General features: G+C 35.2%; 1 protein-coding gene across 1 annotated transcript in view; it reads right to left on the bottom strand.

Moving 5' to 3' along the window:
• The window catches only part of NCAM2 (neural cell adhesion molecule 2), a 281,382-nt gene that overhangs the window by 213,232 nt on the left and 52,603 nt on the right, over positions 1-15,547 (bottom strand). Inside the window, exons 3-4 of the mRNA XM_020996054.2 lie at positions 8,208-8,414; positions 7,180-7,323 (exon numbers count right to left, since the gene is read on the bottom strand). Coding sequence (XP_020851713.1) covers positions 7,180-7,323; positions 8,208-8,414 — 351 coding nt within the window. The remainder of the gene's footprint in view (positions 1-7,179; positions 7,324-8,207; positions 8,415-15,547) is intronic.

The raw sequence follows: 15,547 nt of genomic DNA on the forward strand, positions 1-15,547 counted from the left end.
GGAGTCAGGAGGACCTGAGTTCAAATTTGGCCTCAGACACATGACACTTACTAGCTGTGTGACCCTGGGCAAGTCACGTAACCCCAATTGCCTCACTTAAAAAAAAAACCACAAAAAACAGCTGTCCACATATTATTGGGGCCTAGTCGCTACTGACTAGAAGATACAGGGTTATAAAATTACCCTTTGTTCAGAATTACCTATGATGGTATGAATTGGGTGCTACAAGATGTTCCCTCTAACAAGATAAGTATGGCAAAGAAGGCTTCTATTGCTAACTGGAAATAGCAAATTCAAAATCATGTTTGCCTCAGTTCCTCTGGTATTGGTGCTCTTTATAAACAGGTTGCAGCTCTTCCAAAGATTTAGGCCTTCAGTATAGACCCTGGTTCCCTGACTCCTAAGAATTCCCACATATAAGGATCCTGGATCCTATAGAAAGCAATCTGGAAGAAATCTGCATTAGAACAATATTTTATGCCATATACCAAGATTAGCTCAAAATGGATATGTTCATATATATATATATATATACATACACATATATAAACACCTATCTATATACATATTTAAAATGATATATTTAAAAAACAGCCATTTAGAGCTAATCTTGATATATGATATGAAATATTGTTTTACATATGTTCATGTTCATATACACATAATACATACACACACACACATACACACACATACACAGAGTTATCCCTTTCACATCATGACTTTCCCCATCGTTGTTTCAATATATCACAGGTCAGCATAAGAAATTAAATGGAAATTTTTTGAGAGTTTGGTCAAAGTTGCAGATAACATGTGAAGTCCAACAAATGACAGAAAAATATTTAACCCAAATTTTACAATAAGGTACTGTAAACACCCCAAAAAAGAAAAAAAAATTCAGACTTCTCTGATACAAAGGGAGGGCCAAAAATTTTTATGTGTATTTATGCGTATTTTCCAGATCACAGGGGGCATAGCGCACTAAACCCCTGCATGTGGAAGGGATAGCTATAGTCACATCAAAAACAAATTAGAGGAGCTTAGAAAAAATTACACATCAGATCTATAGATAAGGATGAAAAGTCCCATATCAAATATGGGATAGAGAGGATCACAGAAAATAGCATCAATAGTTTTTATCAAATAAAATTTAATTTTTTTTTACAGTGTCATTATAACTAGAAAGCCAACAGTTAATGTGGGGGGAAAAATCTTATAAAGACCTTATTTTTTACATATTTAAAGAGTTAGAGTAGGTAGTTTTCAGAGGAATGAATCCAAGTAAACAACAACAATAAGAAAAAAACCCATCTAATCACTAATAATGAGAGAAATGTAATTAAAGCAGTTCAGAGATTCCACTTTATACCCATTGGATTGATAAAGATGACAAAAATGGGAAATGTTCATTGTTGGAGGGGCCATGGAAAGACAAGCACATCAATGTACTGTTGATGAAGTCATAAATTAGTTTAGGCATTCTGGAACGTATTTTATAACTGTGCCCCCCAAATCACTAAATGTTGTGACCCAGAGATAATATTACTAGGCCTACATGCCAGAGAGATCAAAGAAAGAGAAAAAAGGGCTCATATATATAAAATATTTAAAACGGGGTTTTTTTTGGTCAGTTAGTCCACAAGAACTTATCAAGCACCTATTATGTGCCAGGCATTGTGCTAAATGCTGGGGTTACAAAGAAAAATAAAATATAGTCCTCGCTCTTGAGTGGCAAACAACTAGAAACTAAGGGGGGGTGCCCTTAAGTTGGGAGATGGCTGAACACATTATGGTATATGAATGTAATGGAAATACCATTGTGTTGTAAGAATTGATATAAGAAATAGTTTCACTGAATCCTGGGAAGACTTGTATAAACTGACTCAGAGTGAAATGAACAAAACTAGGACAACTTATATGATAACAATAACATTTTAAAGCCAAAGGACTTTGAAAGATTTAAGAACTCTGATCCATATAACATCCAGCCATGACTTCAGAAGACCAAACACCAGTTACTCAAAAGAAAGCAAATGCACAAATAATCAAAACATCACAGTTCACCCATAAACCAGGCTAAACACCCTCCTGCCACTGAACTCAGTATCCATGGAGGAGAATGGACACACCCTTAAAGAAACCTAGCAGGGAGGTATATGATTTGGGAAACCCACCTGTTGCAACTCAACTTTAGACAGGCCCATGTCTCCAGACTACAAATCCAGCGCCGTGCTTTGTAATTTTTTCCCTACTCACTGTTTTTCTAAGAACAATTAATAACATCATTTAAGGTATAGTTACATTTTTTCAAAACAAATATACAACAACAAGGAGATCTTGATCTCCTTGGTTACTTCAGGACCACTTTGTATCCTACAGAATTACTTCTCTCCTGTATGTGCCCTGTCTGGTCCTCTCTGCTCTCATGTTTGCCAAAGCAGTTCTTCTGCTCTTGAAGTAATGGAGCAGCTCTTTTCACTCACCCTCGACAGGATGGGTGCCAGGCTATTCAGATGTGCAAATTGTTGCTTTGTTCATTCAATTCCAAGTCTCTCCTCACAGCAAGACACAGCTCACAGTGAAAAAGATATAAAAATCTCTTCTCTCCCCAGGTGTCTTTCTCAAACCATCAAGGGAAGCATTGGGCAAATGTGCAGCTGAGAGGTTTCCTTTCTCTCACACACCAGCGGGATTTAAATCTCAGCCAATAGGTTTCCAACTGCTGCTGCCTTTCTCCAGCCAATCAGCAAAGCAAATGTCATTCTTCCAATTAGCACTTTCCCAGCAAAGCTACTGAAGGGTCAGTTTTTTCAGATAGAAACCTTTTTCTGTCTATTTCTTCACAAAGCTCTTCACAGCCTGGAGAGTAGCTATGTAGGATTTTTTTTGGGAGGGGGGCAGGGGGTGATGGAATTATCACTAACTTTTTACAAAACTGGCTTCTTAACTGCTTTCCTGCTGACTTCTTAACTGCCTCTAATGCTTCAAAGCAAAGCTTCCTGGTGATTCCTTATGAAATGAAACTTTTAAAAAAATCCTTTTTTTGCTCACATATGAACGTGACATTCCTTATATAATCTTCTTATAGTCATTAAATAGCTACTTGATTTTTGTAATTATGATTTTATAATTCTGTCAATTATAAACTTCAAAACTCTAAAATTAGTCACATAAAAATAAGCAGATAGATCACAATGCCCTGCAGCCATTGTCAGCTCACATATTGCTCTCTGCAAACATCCTTTCAGCACATTCATCTGAAGAGCAGTTTCTGTTTCTCAGAACAGTCCATGTCCTTCCTTAACATTTTATTTGACAGACTGTGCTTCTTTGAAAGGGGATCTTTGTCCATTTTCCTTTCACAAATATGTGGCCTATAGGATTCCTTATGTATAGATTAACTGGATGGCCTACAGGGAAACTAATGTATGGATTAATGCCCAATTTCTATTTGAGCTTGACACCACTGTTTTATGTTTTAAATATTTGTTTTAAAAGCATGGTAATGAATTTTTTTTTAATGTTTTAAACATTATTTTGTGGCTGAGGAAATAAATAACTTTTCTACACACATCCCTTCTGGGATTCGTAGACAAGAGCCATATTTAAAAATTTATCTATAAGATTTCCTTAGAGGGATGTGTGTGTGTGTGTGTGTGTGTGTGTGTGTGTGTGTGTGTGTGTGTGTAGGTTGTAAGGCAGAAAAGCCTGATCCTCTCATTTTGAGGTCAGCCCCTCCTTGGACATGAATCTGATATCCAGGTGAGTCCACAGCCAGCGGAGGGGCAGGAGAGTGGGGAAGGAGGAGGGGAACAAGAGAAGCTGCTTAGAGTCAGGGCTCATGAACAGCCTCACACAGAAGAGTATCCTTGAGGTGAGCTTTGAAGGGAGCTAAGGATTCTAAAAGATGGAAGTAAGCAGGGAACGGCATTCCAGAAATGCAGGAGAGCCCATACAAAGGCCAAGGGCAGGATAATTTATAATCTGCACTATTTGAACAAGTACACACAGACATAGAAACACACACACATACACAGATACAGATACAGACACACACACACACACACACACACACAGAGGTAAGAACATCGCTATGTCAGAAGTACTGAAGTACTGAAATAAAGTTTACAAAGTACTTTCCTCATCCTGTAATAAGTAATATGTAATAATTATATCCTGTAATAAGTAATGTTAAGTAATAAGTAATATTATCTCATATTATATTCATTTTACAGATGACAAAATTAGGGCTTGAAGGTGTTAAGTAATTTTTATACACACACACACACACACACACACACACACAAGTCCATGCCTCTTGACTAAAAGTTCAGTACTGCTTCTTACAATTTTTTCCTTTACTCAATTTAAAAAAAAACCAATTAATCATATCATGTAGAATTGATTATATTTCTTAAGACCACACATGTAACTAGTAATAAACTTACTGAGATTCTTTTTTTTTTCGCTTTAAATATATTATTTAATTTGATTCTTACAAAGCCCTGAAAAGTAGGTGCTATTATTGTCACCATTTTACAGACAAGAAAACAGAGGCTAAGAAGTCAAGAGACTTGCTGAGTTCACACACCTCCTTCATGTCTGAGCCAAGATTTGAATTCAGTTCCTCCTGATTGGGGCCCCACTTCATAGAATCACAGAACCTTAGAATTGAGAGAAACTCAACAGCCATATAGCTGAAACCATACGTGAAAGGAATTCCCAGGAGACCACATTCAATAAGTGGTCAACCAGCCTCTGCCTGAAGTCCTCTGGTGAAATTTGTAGCATGATATCACTAGAAAAAGCACTTTTTTTTCTGGGTAATTTAATCATTTTATTAATAAGGCCATTTTATTACTAAAAGGATGGTCATTTGGCCATCTCTCTTAGACCACAGACCCCTAATGATAGTGGGGTCACAGTTTATATACCCTTCAAAGGGTATATTTAACTCAGATTGGTTAACAGAATGGGAGCTGTGGGCTACATTAAAATGAAGGTCTTGGGGTATATGACTTAGGTCACTCAAATCTTAGTCAAAGAGACATCAATTTCCATATCACCTGTTTTAATTATAGGGAGAATCAATTTTTCCCCATGTCTATCTGAGCAAACACAATGAGTAGGAATACACCTTTACTGAGATTCTTAAGCAGCTAAGTGGGGCAGTAGAGAGAATCAGGGACTTGAAGTCTTAAAGACCTGATATTACTTTGGAAACAAAGATAAGATCTGACCCAAAAACACAAATGGAATCGTAGCTTGGTTTTACATAGATATGTTAATATTGTTCTCAATTCAGTATTATTCCACAGAATAGCTTCTTTGTATATTTGTTTAAGAACATTTACGTATCCATATTTCACAGGAAGAGAGGAAGGAAGGAGGGAAGGGAGGAAAAGAAGGAATATAAAATGGTTCAGGATCAGAAAGAAAACATAATGATGATGACAGAACTGAAATAAAACCAACTAATCATATACTCATGAGCAATTACAAATAGGAATATTCCATTCAAGTTGCAAACTTTTAATCTCTTTGAAACAGAAAAATGTTATATTTTAGCTAGGAAACTAAGAATTTAAAGTGATTCAGTTCTCATATCTTTCTATAAGCAGATACAAGAGAAAGGCTCCAATTTGAGGTTTCTTCTGCTATGATAAAGTACCACAGCATAGATAAATAATCCTTTCCATTTTATGTCAAATTGATTTATATTTTTAGTTCCCTCAATAAAAATGTTGAAGGTGATTTGAACAAATGCACTATATTTATAGCATTTAATAGTCATCTGTAAATTGATCTGTGGTTATACAGCCTTATATATGGAAAGAGAAAATTATTAGATTATGTTGTTTATAGCTGGACTGCCACATGTCAGACCCCTTTACCTTCTTACTGTCACATTGATATTTTGCTGATGTTTGACATTTTTTTCATCATAGAGGCATATGAGTTTTCCAAAATCTACCAAGACATATTCTTGTGAACTCACAATACTTTAGTCTAGCATTTTAAGATTCTAGAAATCAGTTACACATATAATAAAAAATAGAGCTTACATAGTATACATGTAGAAGGCCACTAAGCCTTCCCACCCCTTTTTAGAAATATTAAGAAATAAACATTTCTTCAGTCTGAAATTCTTTCCAGACTTACCAGAATGGAGAAAACTTTATGAGTACTCAAATTTCTAGGAATTCCCTTTTTTCTCTTTATTGAAGGCATAACCATTTTGTGTGTAGAAACTGTTTAAAGATGTGGGAGGAGGAGGGGGAAAACTATTCTCTCTGAAGACAGAATTAGAGTAGTGACAAGAAAAGATGGGGAGTGGGGTATAAGCCATGAATGAATAGGATAATGATCATACTAACAGAAGGATGATGATTTTGACTAATTCAATCAATAGAAGTATCTCTTGAATTCACCTTTGGCCAGGGAGAAAGGAGAATCCTTGAAAGAAGTTGGTGAACAGAGAACTGAATGGCTTAGGAAAATTATTCTTTAGGTGGCACCAACATTTTATTTTAAGTGAATATTTTTCTGGCCGATGAATCAAACTACTACTTGAACCTTGTTATTATTGTAAAATTTTGTGTATTCTTTGGGAATACTATAAATTGTAACCCCAAAATAGCTTGATGACAGAGTGAGATGTGGAAAAGCAGGATAGTTTCTGACCCTTTTGATTTATTTGTCTAAGCAGAGACGATAAAGAATTAGAATAGTTTAATCAATAAATTGTATCTGGCAGGCCTATACCTCAAACACAGAGTAAAGTATTTTTTTTGTTCCACATACTTTACCACTTTCAAAGTAATTTACTTACATTACCTGATCCTCACAAAACTCTGTGAGGTGGGTAATGCAAGGATTATTATCCACATTTTACAAATGAAGAAAGAGATTTCCTGAGAGTGTCCATAGTCACACACCTGGTTAAGCAGCAAAGCTTAGGCTTAAACCCAAGTCTTCTGGCTTCAAATACTGTGCTAGTTCTTTAAGACACAATTGTTATTCAGGTCAGACAGAGTATATATTCATTTTGCTCAAGATAAATTACATATTTTAACAGCAAAAGGTTTTATTTTTTGGAGCGAAGCAAGAGAAAAATAGATGCCTTTTAATTGTGTTATAAATATAACTTAAAACTTAGCAAGTTACCAAGATACTAACTGTTGGAATGAGTAGTGACTTCCTCATTATGATACAACCAGCTAACAACGGGTGCAGGTGAGCTGCTAACTTGGCAAACCACTTCTGCATCCTCTCCTTGTTTAAATTCTTGAGGAGATACCACTTCTTTGAAAGTGAGTTTTTCTGTAATAAGGAAAAATTAAAAAAAAAGCCAAAAGGATAAAATGTAGTTTCATTTTTCCATCCAAGTTCATGTAAATTAATGTAATAGTAGATTTTTTATTTAAACTAGTCCTGCAAAATCTGTCATTCTTTTTCATAGCATCACAGGATTTAGAGCTAGATAGAATATTAGATCACTTACTCCCACCCCCTCATTTTGTATGTGAAGAAACTGTGGTCACAGATTATGAACTAACTTGCCCAAGGTCTTATAGGTAAAGGCCAAGATTCGATCTGAGGTTTTCTGACTCCAAATCCAGGGCTTCCCCCACACACAATTACCATATGTCCACTTTGGAATGTATGAGGCTTTTTTTTAAATAAAAATTTCATAAAGAGTCAGATATAATGTATTTTGTATAAGATGCATTTTTCTTTGTAAAAAATTATTTTCCCCCAAAAGATGAAAATATCACATATCTTGTGACAAATTGAGTAGAACGTCAACCTGTCAACATCCATGAGCCTCTTACAAGCCTATCGGCTTGAGCTGTTTTAAAGAAAGATATCATTGCCACCACCCATCACAAAATTACTTCTATAGTGATCTTTCTCTAAAATATCTTATTCTCTCTGAAAGATTTTTCCTGCTAACACTTTGCATTAAAAAATTACCATGTTCAATATTACAAATATTGTATAGTGGTCTAAAAGAATTAAAGCATTTTCAATTCATTTCATTTCACCAAAAGAATAAAAACCAAAAGATTTATATTTCCTTTGCTACTACAATACTATTGTTTTAAGAACTGTATTCTATGGGGAATTACCTAAATATCTTTACTGAAATTATTTTTAAAGTATTACATTAAATATAAATTAAAATTTATTTTAAAACAACTTACGGTAAATCACCAAAACAACTGTAGCTTCTTCAGTCTGTCCTTTAGTATCTGTTCCTTGACACCGGTATATTCCAGCATCCTCTATATTTGCATTATAAATAGTTAGTCGAGACCTAGCACCTTCTTTTTGTACCACTACTCTCTGTGTAGAAACTATCTTCTCTCCTTGAGGATTGTACCAATCTATATCTTCCAGTTCTCCAATTGCTGCAAAGAATAATATCCAAACAAAAGTTTAAAATGCATTTAAAAGTGAATTTATTGAAATTGACATTTGTTTCTATTCAACCAACACTTTGAATAACTCAGAAAATAAAGTAAAAAGAAAGTATGTCTGTCTTAAGGCCTTACAAATCAAAAAATAAGTACTCAGTCAAGTTAGTCAATGAACAAGCATTTATTAGATACTTACATTGTGCTATGAAAAAACAAGGCAAAAACCAGCTCCTGTTCTCAAGCATCAGACATTCTGATGGAGAAGACACCATGTAAATAGCTAGGCATATACAAGATATATACAGAATATTGTGTGGGTCATCTGAAAATGAAAAAGCATTAGCTAGCAGCCGTGGGGGGAGGTGTCAGGAAAATCTTTCTGTGGAGGCATTACTTGAGAGGAGAAACTAAGAGTCAGAGATGAAGGGGCAGACAAAGAGGGAGAGAGAGATTCCTTTAATGATAGGAAGGAGGGCACTGGCATTTCCTGGCTTGCCAGCTCAAAGAAAACAAAAGAGAAGTATTGATTTAAATTTCTGCATATTGTCAGAGCAGTGAAAAAAATATGGATCTGGGTTCTGCTAGGCAAAGTTAACAGTTAGTTTTGGTTGGCAGAAGTCTGGGATGAGCAGAATCTCACACTCAAAGTATCACTTTCCTTTTTCTATTGTTTCCTTCCTGTGATAACCTAAGAAAGTTGAAATTAGAGAGGAAGTCACTCCCCAGGGATTGGGCTGGAAAAGAATGGTACTACCCATAAAGGGTAGGGATCAGAAAGAAGGAGTAATTAGGCCTTTCTTCAAACAGCACCTAACATACAACTGCTGGGCTTAAGTCATATAAGACTCAAAAGTGTGCATTATCTTAAAATATGAAATAGTAAACATAACTTCTACGATGTTCTACTGGGGCTGATGCTTAAAGCCCCAAATGTCAAACATTTTGTGGGACTACATAGCCATTTCACTTTCACCTTGACTCTATGCTGTCCAGACAGCTCCTTCAAAGGTCCTATCTTCTGATCAGGCAGGGGATGACTTGAGCTCATTCCCTTATTTGTGGTTATCTTTTCCAAGAAAGACATACTTTCAGAACATGCCACCTGATTCCTGTCTGCTCCAAATGAAGAATCTAGGAGCTCCTAACTCATGAGGTTGTCTCCAATGCTGGAACCATCAATTTTAGAATTGTTATTTGATAACCTATGTGCAGGGAAGGAAACACAGAAGAGACAGCCAAGGAAATGAAGTCTAGGACAAGGCTTTTAAAGTCAGAACATGTGTTTGGTGACATATGTGAGCAGTTGCCATAGCTGGGGAATGGGAAGGAATGAGGCTTCTTCCTTTCCTCAAAGTAAATGCCAAAGGACTTTCAGAAGAGAAAAAAGAAGTGAGAGCAGAAGTTATTTCTCCTTTTGAAATCTGCTGAGTGGTCAAAAGTAGCCAATTCTCTCTCTCTCTCTTTTTGGGTTAGGCAATGGAGTTAAGTGACTTGCCCAGGATCACACAGCTAGTAAATGTCAATCAATGAAAATCTGTCTTCTCTCCCTCCCACATATCCTTCCCTCAGGGAGAAAGAAAGTAAAACAAAATTTGTGTTATAAACATGCACAGTCAAGTACAACAAGTTCCACTATTAGCTATGTTTAAAAAAATCTTCATCTGAACTCTGAGTCTATCAGCTTTCTGGTAGGAGGCTGGGAACATACTTCACGATGATTCCTTTGGAATCATGGTTAGTTATTATGTTCGTTGATTGGTGTTCTAAGATATTTTAAAATGTCTGATTTTATAATGACATTATTGTATAAACCATCTCCTAGTGCCATTCACTTCATTCTTCATAAATCTTCCCAGCATTCACTGAAACTGTCCTCTTCATCATTTCTTATAACACAATAGCATCCCATCACAATCCCCATTTGATGGGAATTTCCTCCATTTCTAATTTTTTCCAACTAGAAGAAGAGGTTCTATAAATATTTTTGTACATATTTCTCTTTTTCCTCTTTTTTTTTAATCTCTGAAATATAGACCTGTAACCAGAGGCTTAAACCTATTATCTAAGACATTTATCATTGGTGAAAAGTGATTATTTGAGGCTCTGTGCCTTTGAGAGGATTATGGCTGTCAAGAACTTGGGAGAAGTGACAACCTGTTGTTCTGGCTTCTGCTTTTGAAAGAGAAGACACAGGGAGGTAGAATGAGAGGAAGTATTTGTGTCCAATTTACTTTCCTCCACAACAAACTAGAAGATGCACCAGACCAAATTCTGATGAGTAAAATCAAGAAAAAGTCACGAGTCATTTTTCTAGCCCAGGCCATCTGAGGAAGACAGGGAGGTCTGTAAACACTGAGTTGGAGGCTGATCAAGAGTGCAGCACAGAAGCAGCAGCAGGGATAGGGAGCATTCCAGTGCCCAGGAAAAGAAAAAGAACTAAGACAGAGCACTAGAGCAGGAAGCACTGGGGCAGAAAGACATCTCAGGATACCTGAACTGGCTGTAGGAACAGCTGCCATCCTGTATCTCTGTTACCCACTACCCAGATCCAGGGCAGAGAGGAGCAATAGTTCCTCTTTGAGAACGGGGTCAGCTGAGTACTGAGAAAGGAATAAATCCCAGAAACTTAGCTATGTGGCTCTGAGCTCAGATACAGAAAAAGTGACTCAGTTCTAATCCTGAACCCAACCCATAAGCCTGCAGTGGAATAATCAGGCCAAGAAACCAAGGGAGAGAAGCAGTTCAGATACTTGCATAAATCTTCCCAGCAAGCTAACAGTCACTGAGTACAGAAGTGGTTACTAAAACTCAACCATAAATAAGTCAACAGATCCAACTTGCAGAGCTCAAAATGGGAAGGCAGTGAACAGATCTTTTTGTAGATCATGCCATTTTGGAAGCGCTCAAAATTTAGAGGCCCACAGATTGAACTGTGAAAGCAGCAAGACATAAAAGGACAGATACAGGCCGGACATTCTGCTACACTGCACCCCTCCCCCCACACTAAGTAAGCAAAGACCAACACTAAGATGGTAAAAAGTCAAGAAGTAGGCTGAAAGAATAAGCATACAAAAAAGAACCCAACTATAAAGCCATGCTATAGTGATAGGGAAGCTCAAGACTCAAACACAGAAGACAACAATGCTGTAAAAATACCTAGAAGCAAAGCCTCAAAGAAAAATGCAGACTAGAATAAATCCAACAAGGACTCTTAGGAGAGTAAAAGAATTAAAGGAGTAGCTAAAAATGATTTTAAAAATCAAATTAGAGCTATGAAAGAAAGATATGAAAAGAAAATAGTTTGGTTAAAAAAAAGTACAAAGTCTTACTAAAGAAAAAAAAACTGGCCAAAGAGAAGCTAATGATTACAAGACATCAATAAATGATAAAACAAAGCCAAAAGATTAAACAAGTAGATGAAAATGTGAAATATAGCATAAGAAAAATAACTAACCTGGAAATTTAAGAATCATTGTACTGCCTAAAATCCATGAACAAAAAATGAGCCTAGACATCATATTACAAAAAATTATAAAGAACAATTGTCCAGATGTCTTAGACCCAGAGAAGAAAGAGAAGAAATCACTTCCTGAAAGAAACCCCAAAATAAAAACTCCCAGGAATATTATAGCCAATATTCATAAGTCAAAGAAAAAATGATGCAGGAAACCAGAAAGAAAGAATTCAGGAGCTGCTGTTAGGATCACACAATGTTCAGCAGCCCTCAGGTCTGGAATGTGATATTCCAGAACATAAAGAATTTAGGATTACAACCAAGAATTATCTACTGATCAAAACTGAGAATAATCCTGCAGGGGAAAAAATTTACATTTAATTAAATAGAAGACTTTTAAGCATCCCTGATAAAAAAAAAACCAGGGCTGAATGAAAATTTAATATTCAAATATAGGATTCAAGAAAGGCACAGAAAGACAAACATGACTGAGAAATTGTAAGGGCCTAAATAAGGTTAAACTGTTCACATTTTTATATGGAGAGATGATGCACGTAACCCTTCGGAACTTTATCATAATCAGGAGTCTTGGGGGAAGTCTAATTAGACAAAGGCCTGAGTGTGATTCTATTATGTTTGAATGATTTAAAAATAAGAATGGAAGGGGTGGTGAAAAGGTTTCCACTGGGAGAAATGGAAAGGGAGAGAAATGGGGAAAATTATTTCACAGAGGGTACACAAGGAAGAATTTATGCATTTGAGGGAGAGTGTGCAATACCTGGAACTTGTTCTCATCTGAACTAGTTCAAATAGGGAAGAATAAACACACATACACACACAGTTGGGTACAGAAATTCATCTTCTCCAACAGGGATGTTGGAGAAAAAAGGGATAAAGAGAAAGGGGGAAGAGGAAGGAGGGAATAAAAGGGAAGGAAAATTTAGAGAGGAAATGGTTCTTAAAAAGAGGACAGGGTTAAAAAGGAAAGGATAATTATAAGATAATAGGATGTAGAGAAATACACGGTTAGCAACCATAACTCTGAATGTGAATGGGATGAACTCACTCATAAATCAGAACAGAAAAGCAGAATAGATTAGAAATCAGAATCCAACAATATGTTGTGAACAAAAGACACACTTGAAACAGAAAGATATCCAGAAAGTTAAAATAAGAGGCTTATTTGCTTCAGTGAAAGCAAAAATATACCTAATTAAAAGAGATAAATAGGGAAACTACATTTTGCTGAAACGTACCATAGAAAACAAATTAATATCAATAGCGCTCACATATGTACCAAATGACATAGCATCTAAATTCCTAAAGGAAAAGTAAAATGGAAGAAACAGACTGTAAAACTATACTACAGGTGGAATCTCAATTTACCCCTTAGTCCTAGACAGATCTAACCATAATATAAACAAGAAAAGCACTGATGAAATCCACAGCATTTTAGAAAAGTTATCTCTGGAGAATAATGAATAAAAATAGAAAAAAGTATATCTATTTCTCAGCTATGCAAGGCATCTTCAAAAAAAGAATGAAAAAATCATATTAATGGAGAAAAGCAGAATTATTAAATATGTCTTTTTCTGAGTATGATGCAACAAAATTACATCCAGTAAAGGGCCTTTGAGGAATAGATTAAAATTAATTACTCAATCCTAAAGAATAGGTGGGTCAAAGGAAAAAATGTAGAAACAATAATTTAATTAAACATACCGACAACAATAAAACAATATCCCCAATTTTTTGGTATACATTCAAAGCATTAATTAGGGAAAAGTTTTTATCTTTAAATTCTTTCATAAATAAAAAAGAGAAAGAGCAGATCAATGAATTGAGAATGCAACTAAACAAAAACTGAAAAATGTTAAGTAACAAAATAGAAATCCTCAAAAATGAAAGAAAAGATTAACAAAATGAAAAGTTACAAATTACATTAATAAAATCAGGAGCTGGTTAAAAGATACAATAAAATAAAGAAACTATGAGCTAATCTGATATTTAAAAAAAAGAAGAAAACCAAATTACCAGTGTCAAAAATGAAAAAGGTGAATTTACAACCAATGAAGTTGAAATGAAAGCAATTAAGATCTATTTCTCCCAAATACATGCCAATAAAACTGACAATTTAGATGAAATGAATTTTTAAAAATATAAATCACCCAGATTAATAGAAAATGAAATAGAATATTTAAATAGCCCTATCTTAGAAAAAGAAATTCAACAAGCCATAAATGAACTCCCTAAGGGAGGAGAGGGGGAAATCCTCTAAGACTAGATGGATACACAAGCAGATTCCATCAAACATTTAAAAAATGATTAATTTAATATTTCATAAACTGAGAAAAAAAGCAAAGAAGGAATCCTACCAAATTCCTTCTATGACACAAATATGGTCTTGAAAGACTCAAAACAAAGAAAACTATAGACCAATTTTCCTAATGAATATTGTTGCAGAAATTTCATATAAAATACTAGCAAGAAGACTACAGAAATAGATCACAAAGATCCTACACTATGACCAGACTGGATGGATGCCAGGAATGCATGACCAGTTCAACAGTAGGAAAACTACAGGTATAATTAATCACATTAACAACAAAAACACACTATTATTTCAATAATTACAGAAAAAACTTTAGACAAAAAATAAAACCCATTCCTATTCAAAACACTAGAAAGCACAGGAATAAATGAAGCTTCCTGATAAGAATTATCTAAAACCAAAAGTAAACATTATTTGTAATGAGAATAAGGTAGAAGCCTTTCCACTAACATCAGGGGTGAAGAAAGGATTTTCACCATTACTATTCAATAGTGTATTAGAAATGCTAGCTATAACAATAAGACAAGAAAAAGCAATTAAGAGAATAAGCATAGGCAATAAGGGGAAAAAAAACTATCACTTTTTGCAGATGATATAATGGTTTACTTAGAGACCCTAGAGAGTCAATTAAAAACCTAAAAAACAGTTAATGACTTCAGTAGAGTTGCAGGATGCAAAATAAAATGACATAAATCATCAGCATTTCTGTACATTACCAACAAAACCCAGCAGGTAAAGACATTAGTAAAAAAGCTTATAAACTTCAAAAGTGTTTTTTTTTACACTCTGATTTCATACTTCACTTTACCTTCACTGCTTAAGTCTATCTCATTTTATTTCTAGTCATACTCTAGTCTAACACTTCATTGAGTATTTCCTGTATAGATTTCTTTATATAATACCAATTAATTGCTAAACTTTTATTTCTTGAGTTGCATAGTCTATTTCAATTTAAGTGACTATAGAAATGAACTTGCAGCGCAATTGAGTATAATATACTAAAATTCTGTCCTTGAAGGACCATTAGAAAGGCATGTCCTAATCCTCAGCACCCGACAGGCTTCATAAGAGGGAGATGGGAAGGTGAGACCACCACCATGAATCTTTGAAAGGGAGCTAACTGAAAGCAGCGGGCTCTACAATTTGAGGAGCTGGAAGCAGCTAACGGCCCTTGAGAAAACTGACATTTTGAATATTACTATATATGATTATGAATCCAATTTTTATTTGGTTGAAGTTTGTCCTGAAACAAAATTGTAATGTGGCCTTCTTTAAAGTGAAATATGTTCTCCTGTTTAGATAATTGTCATACATCAGACTTAATGCAAAATACAGTTG

The sequence above is a fragment of the Phascolarctos cinereus genome, unplaced genomic scaffold (assembly GCF_003287225.1).
Source record: "Phascolarctos cinereus isolate Bilbo 61053 unplaced genomic scaffold, phaCin_HiC Scaffold_726;HRSCAF=1367, whole genome shotgun sequence".
Taxonomy (NCBI): Eukaryota; Metazoa; Chordata; class Mammalia; order Diprotodontia; family Phascolarctidae; genus Phascolarctos; species Phascolarctos cinereus.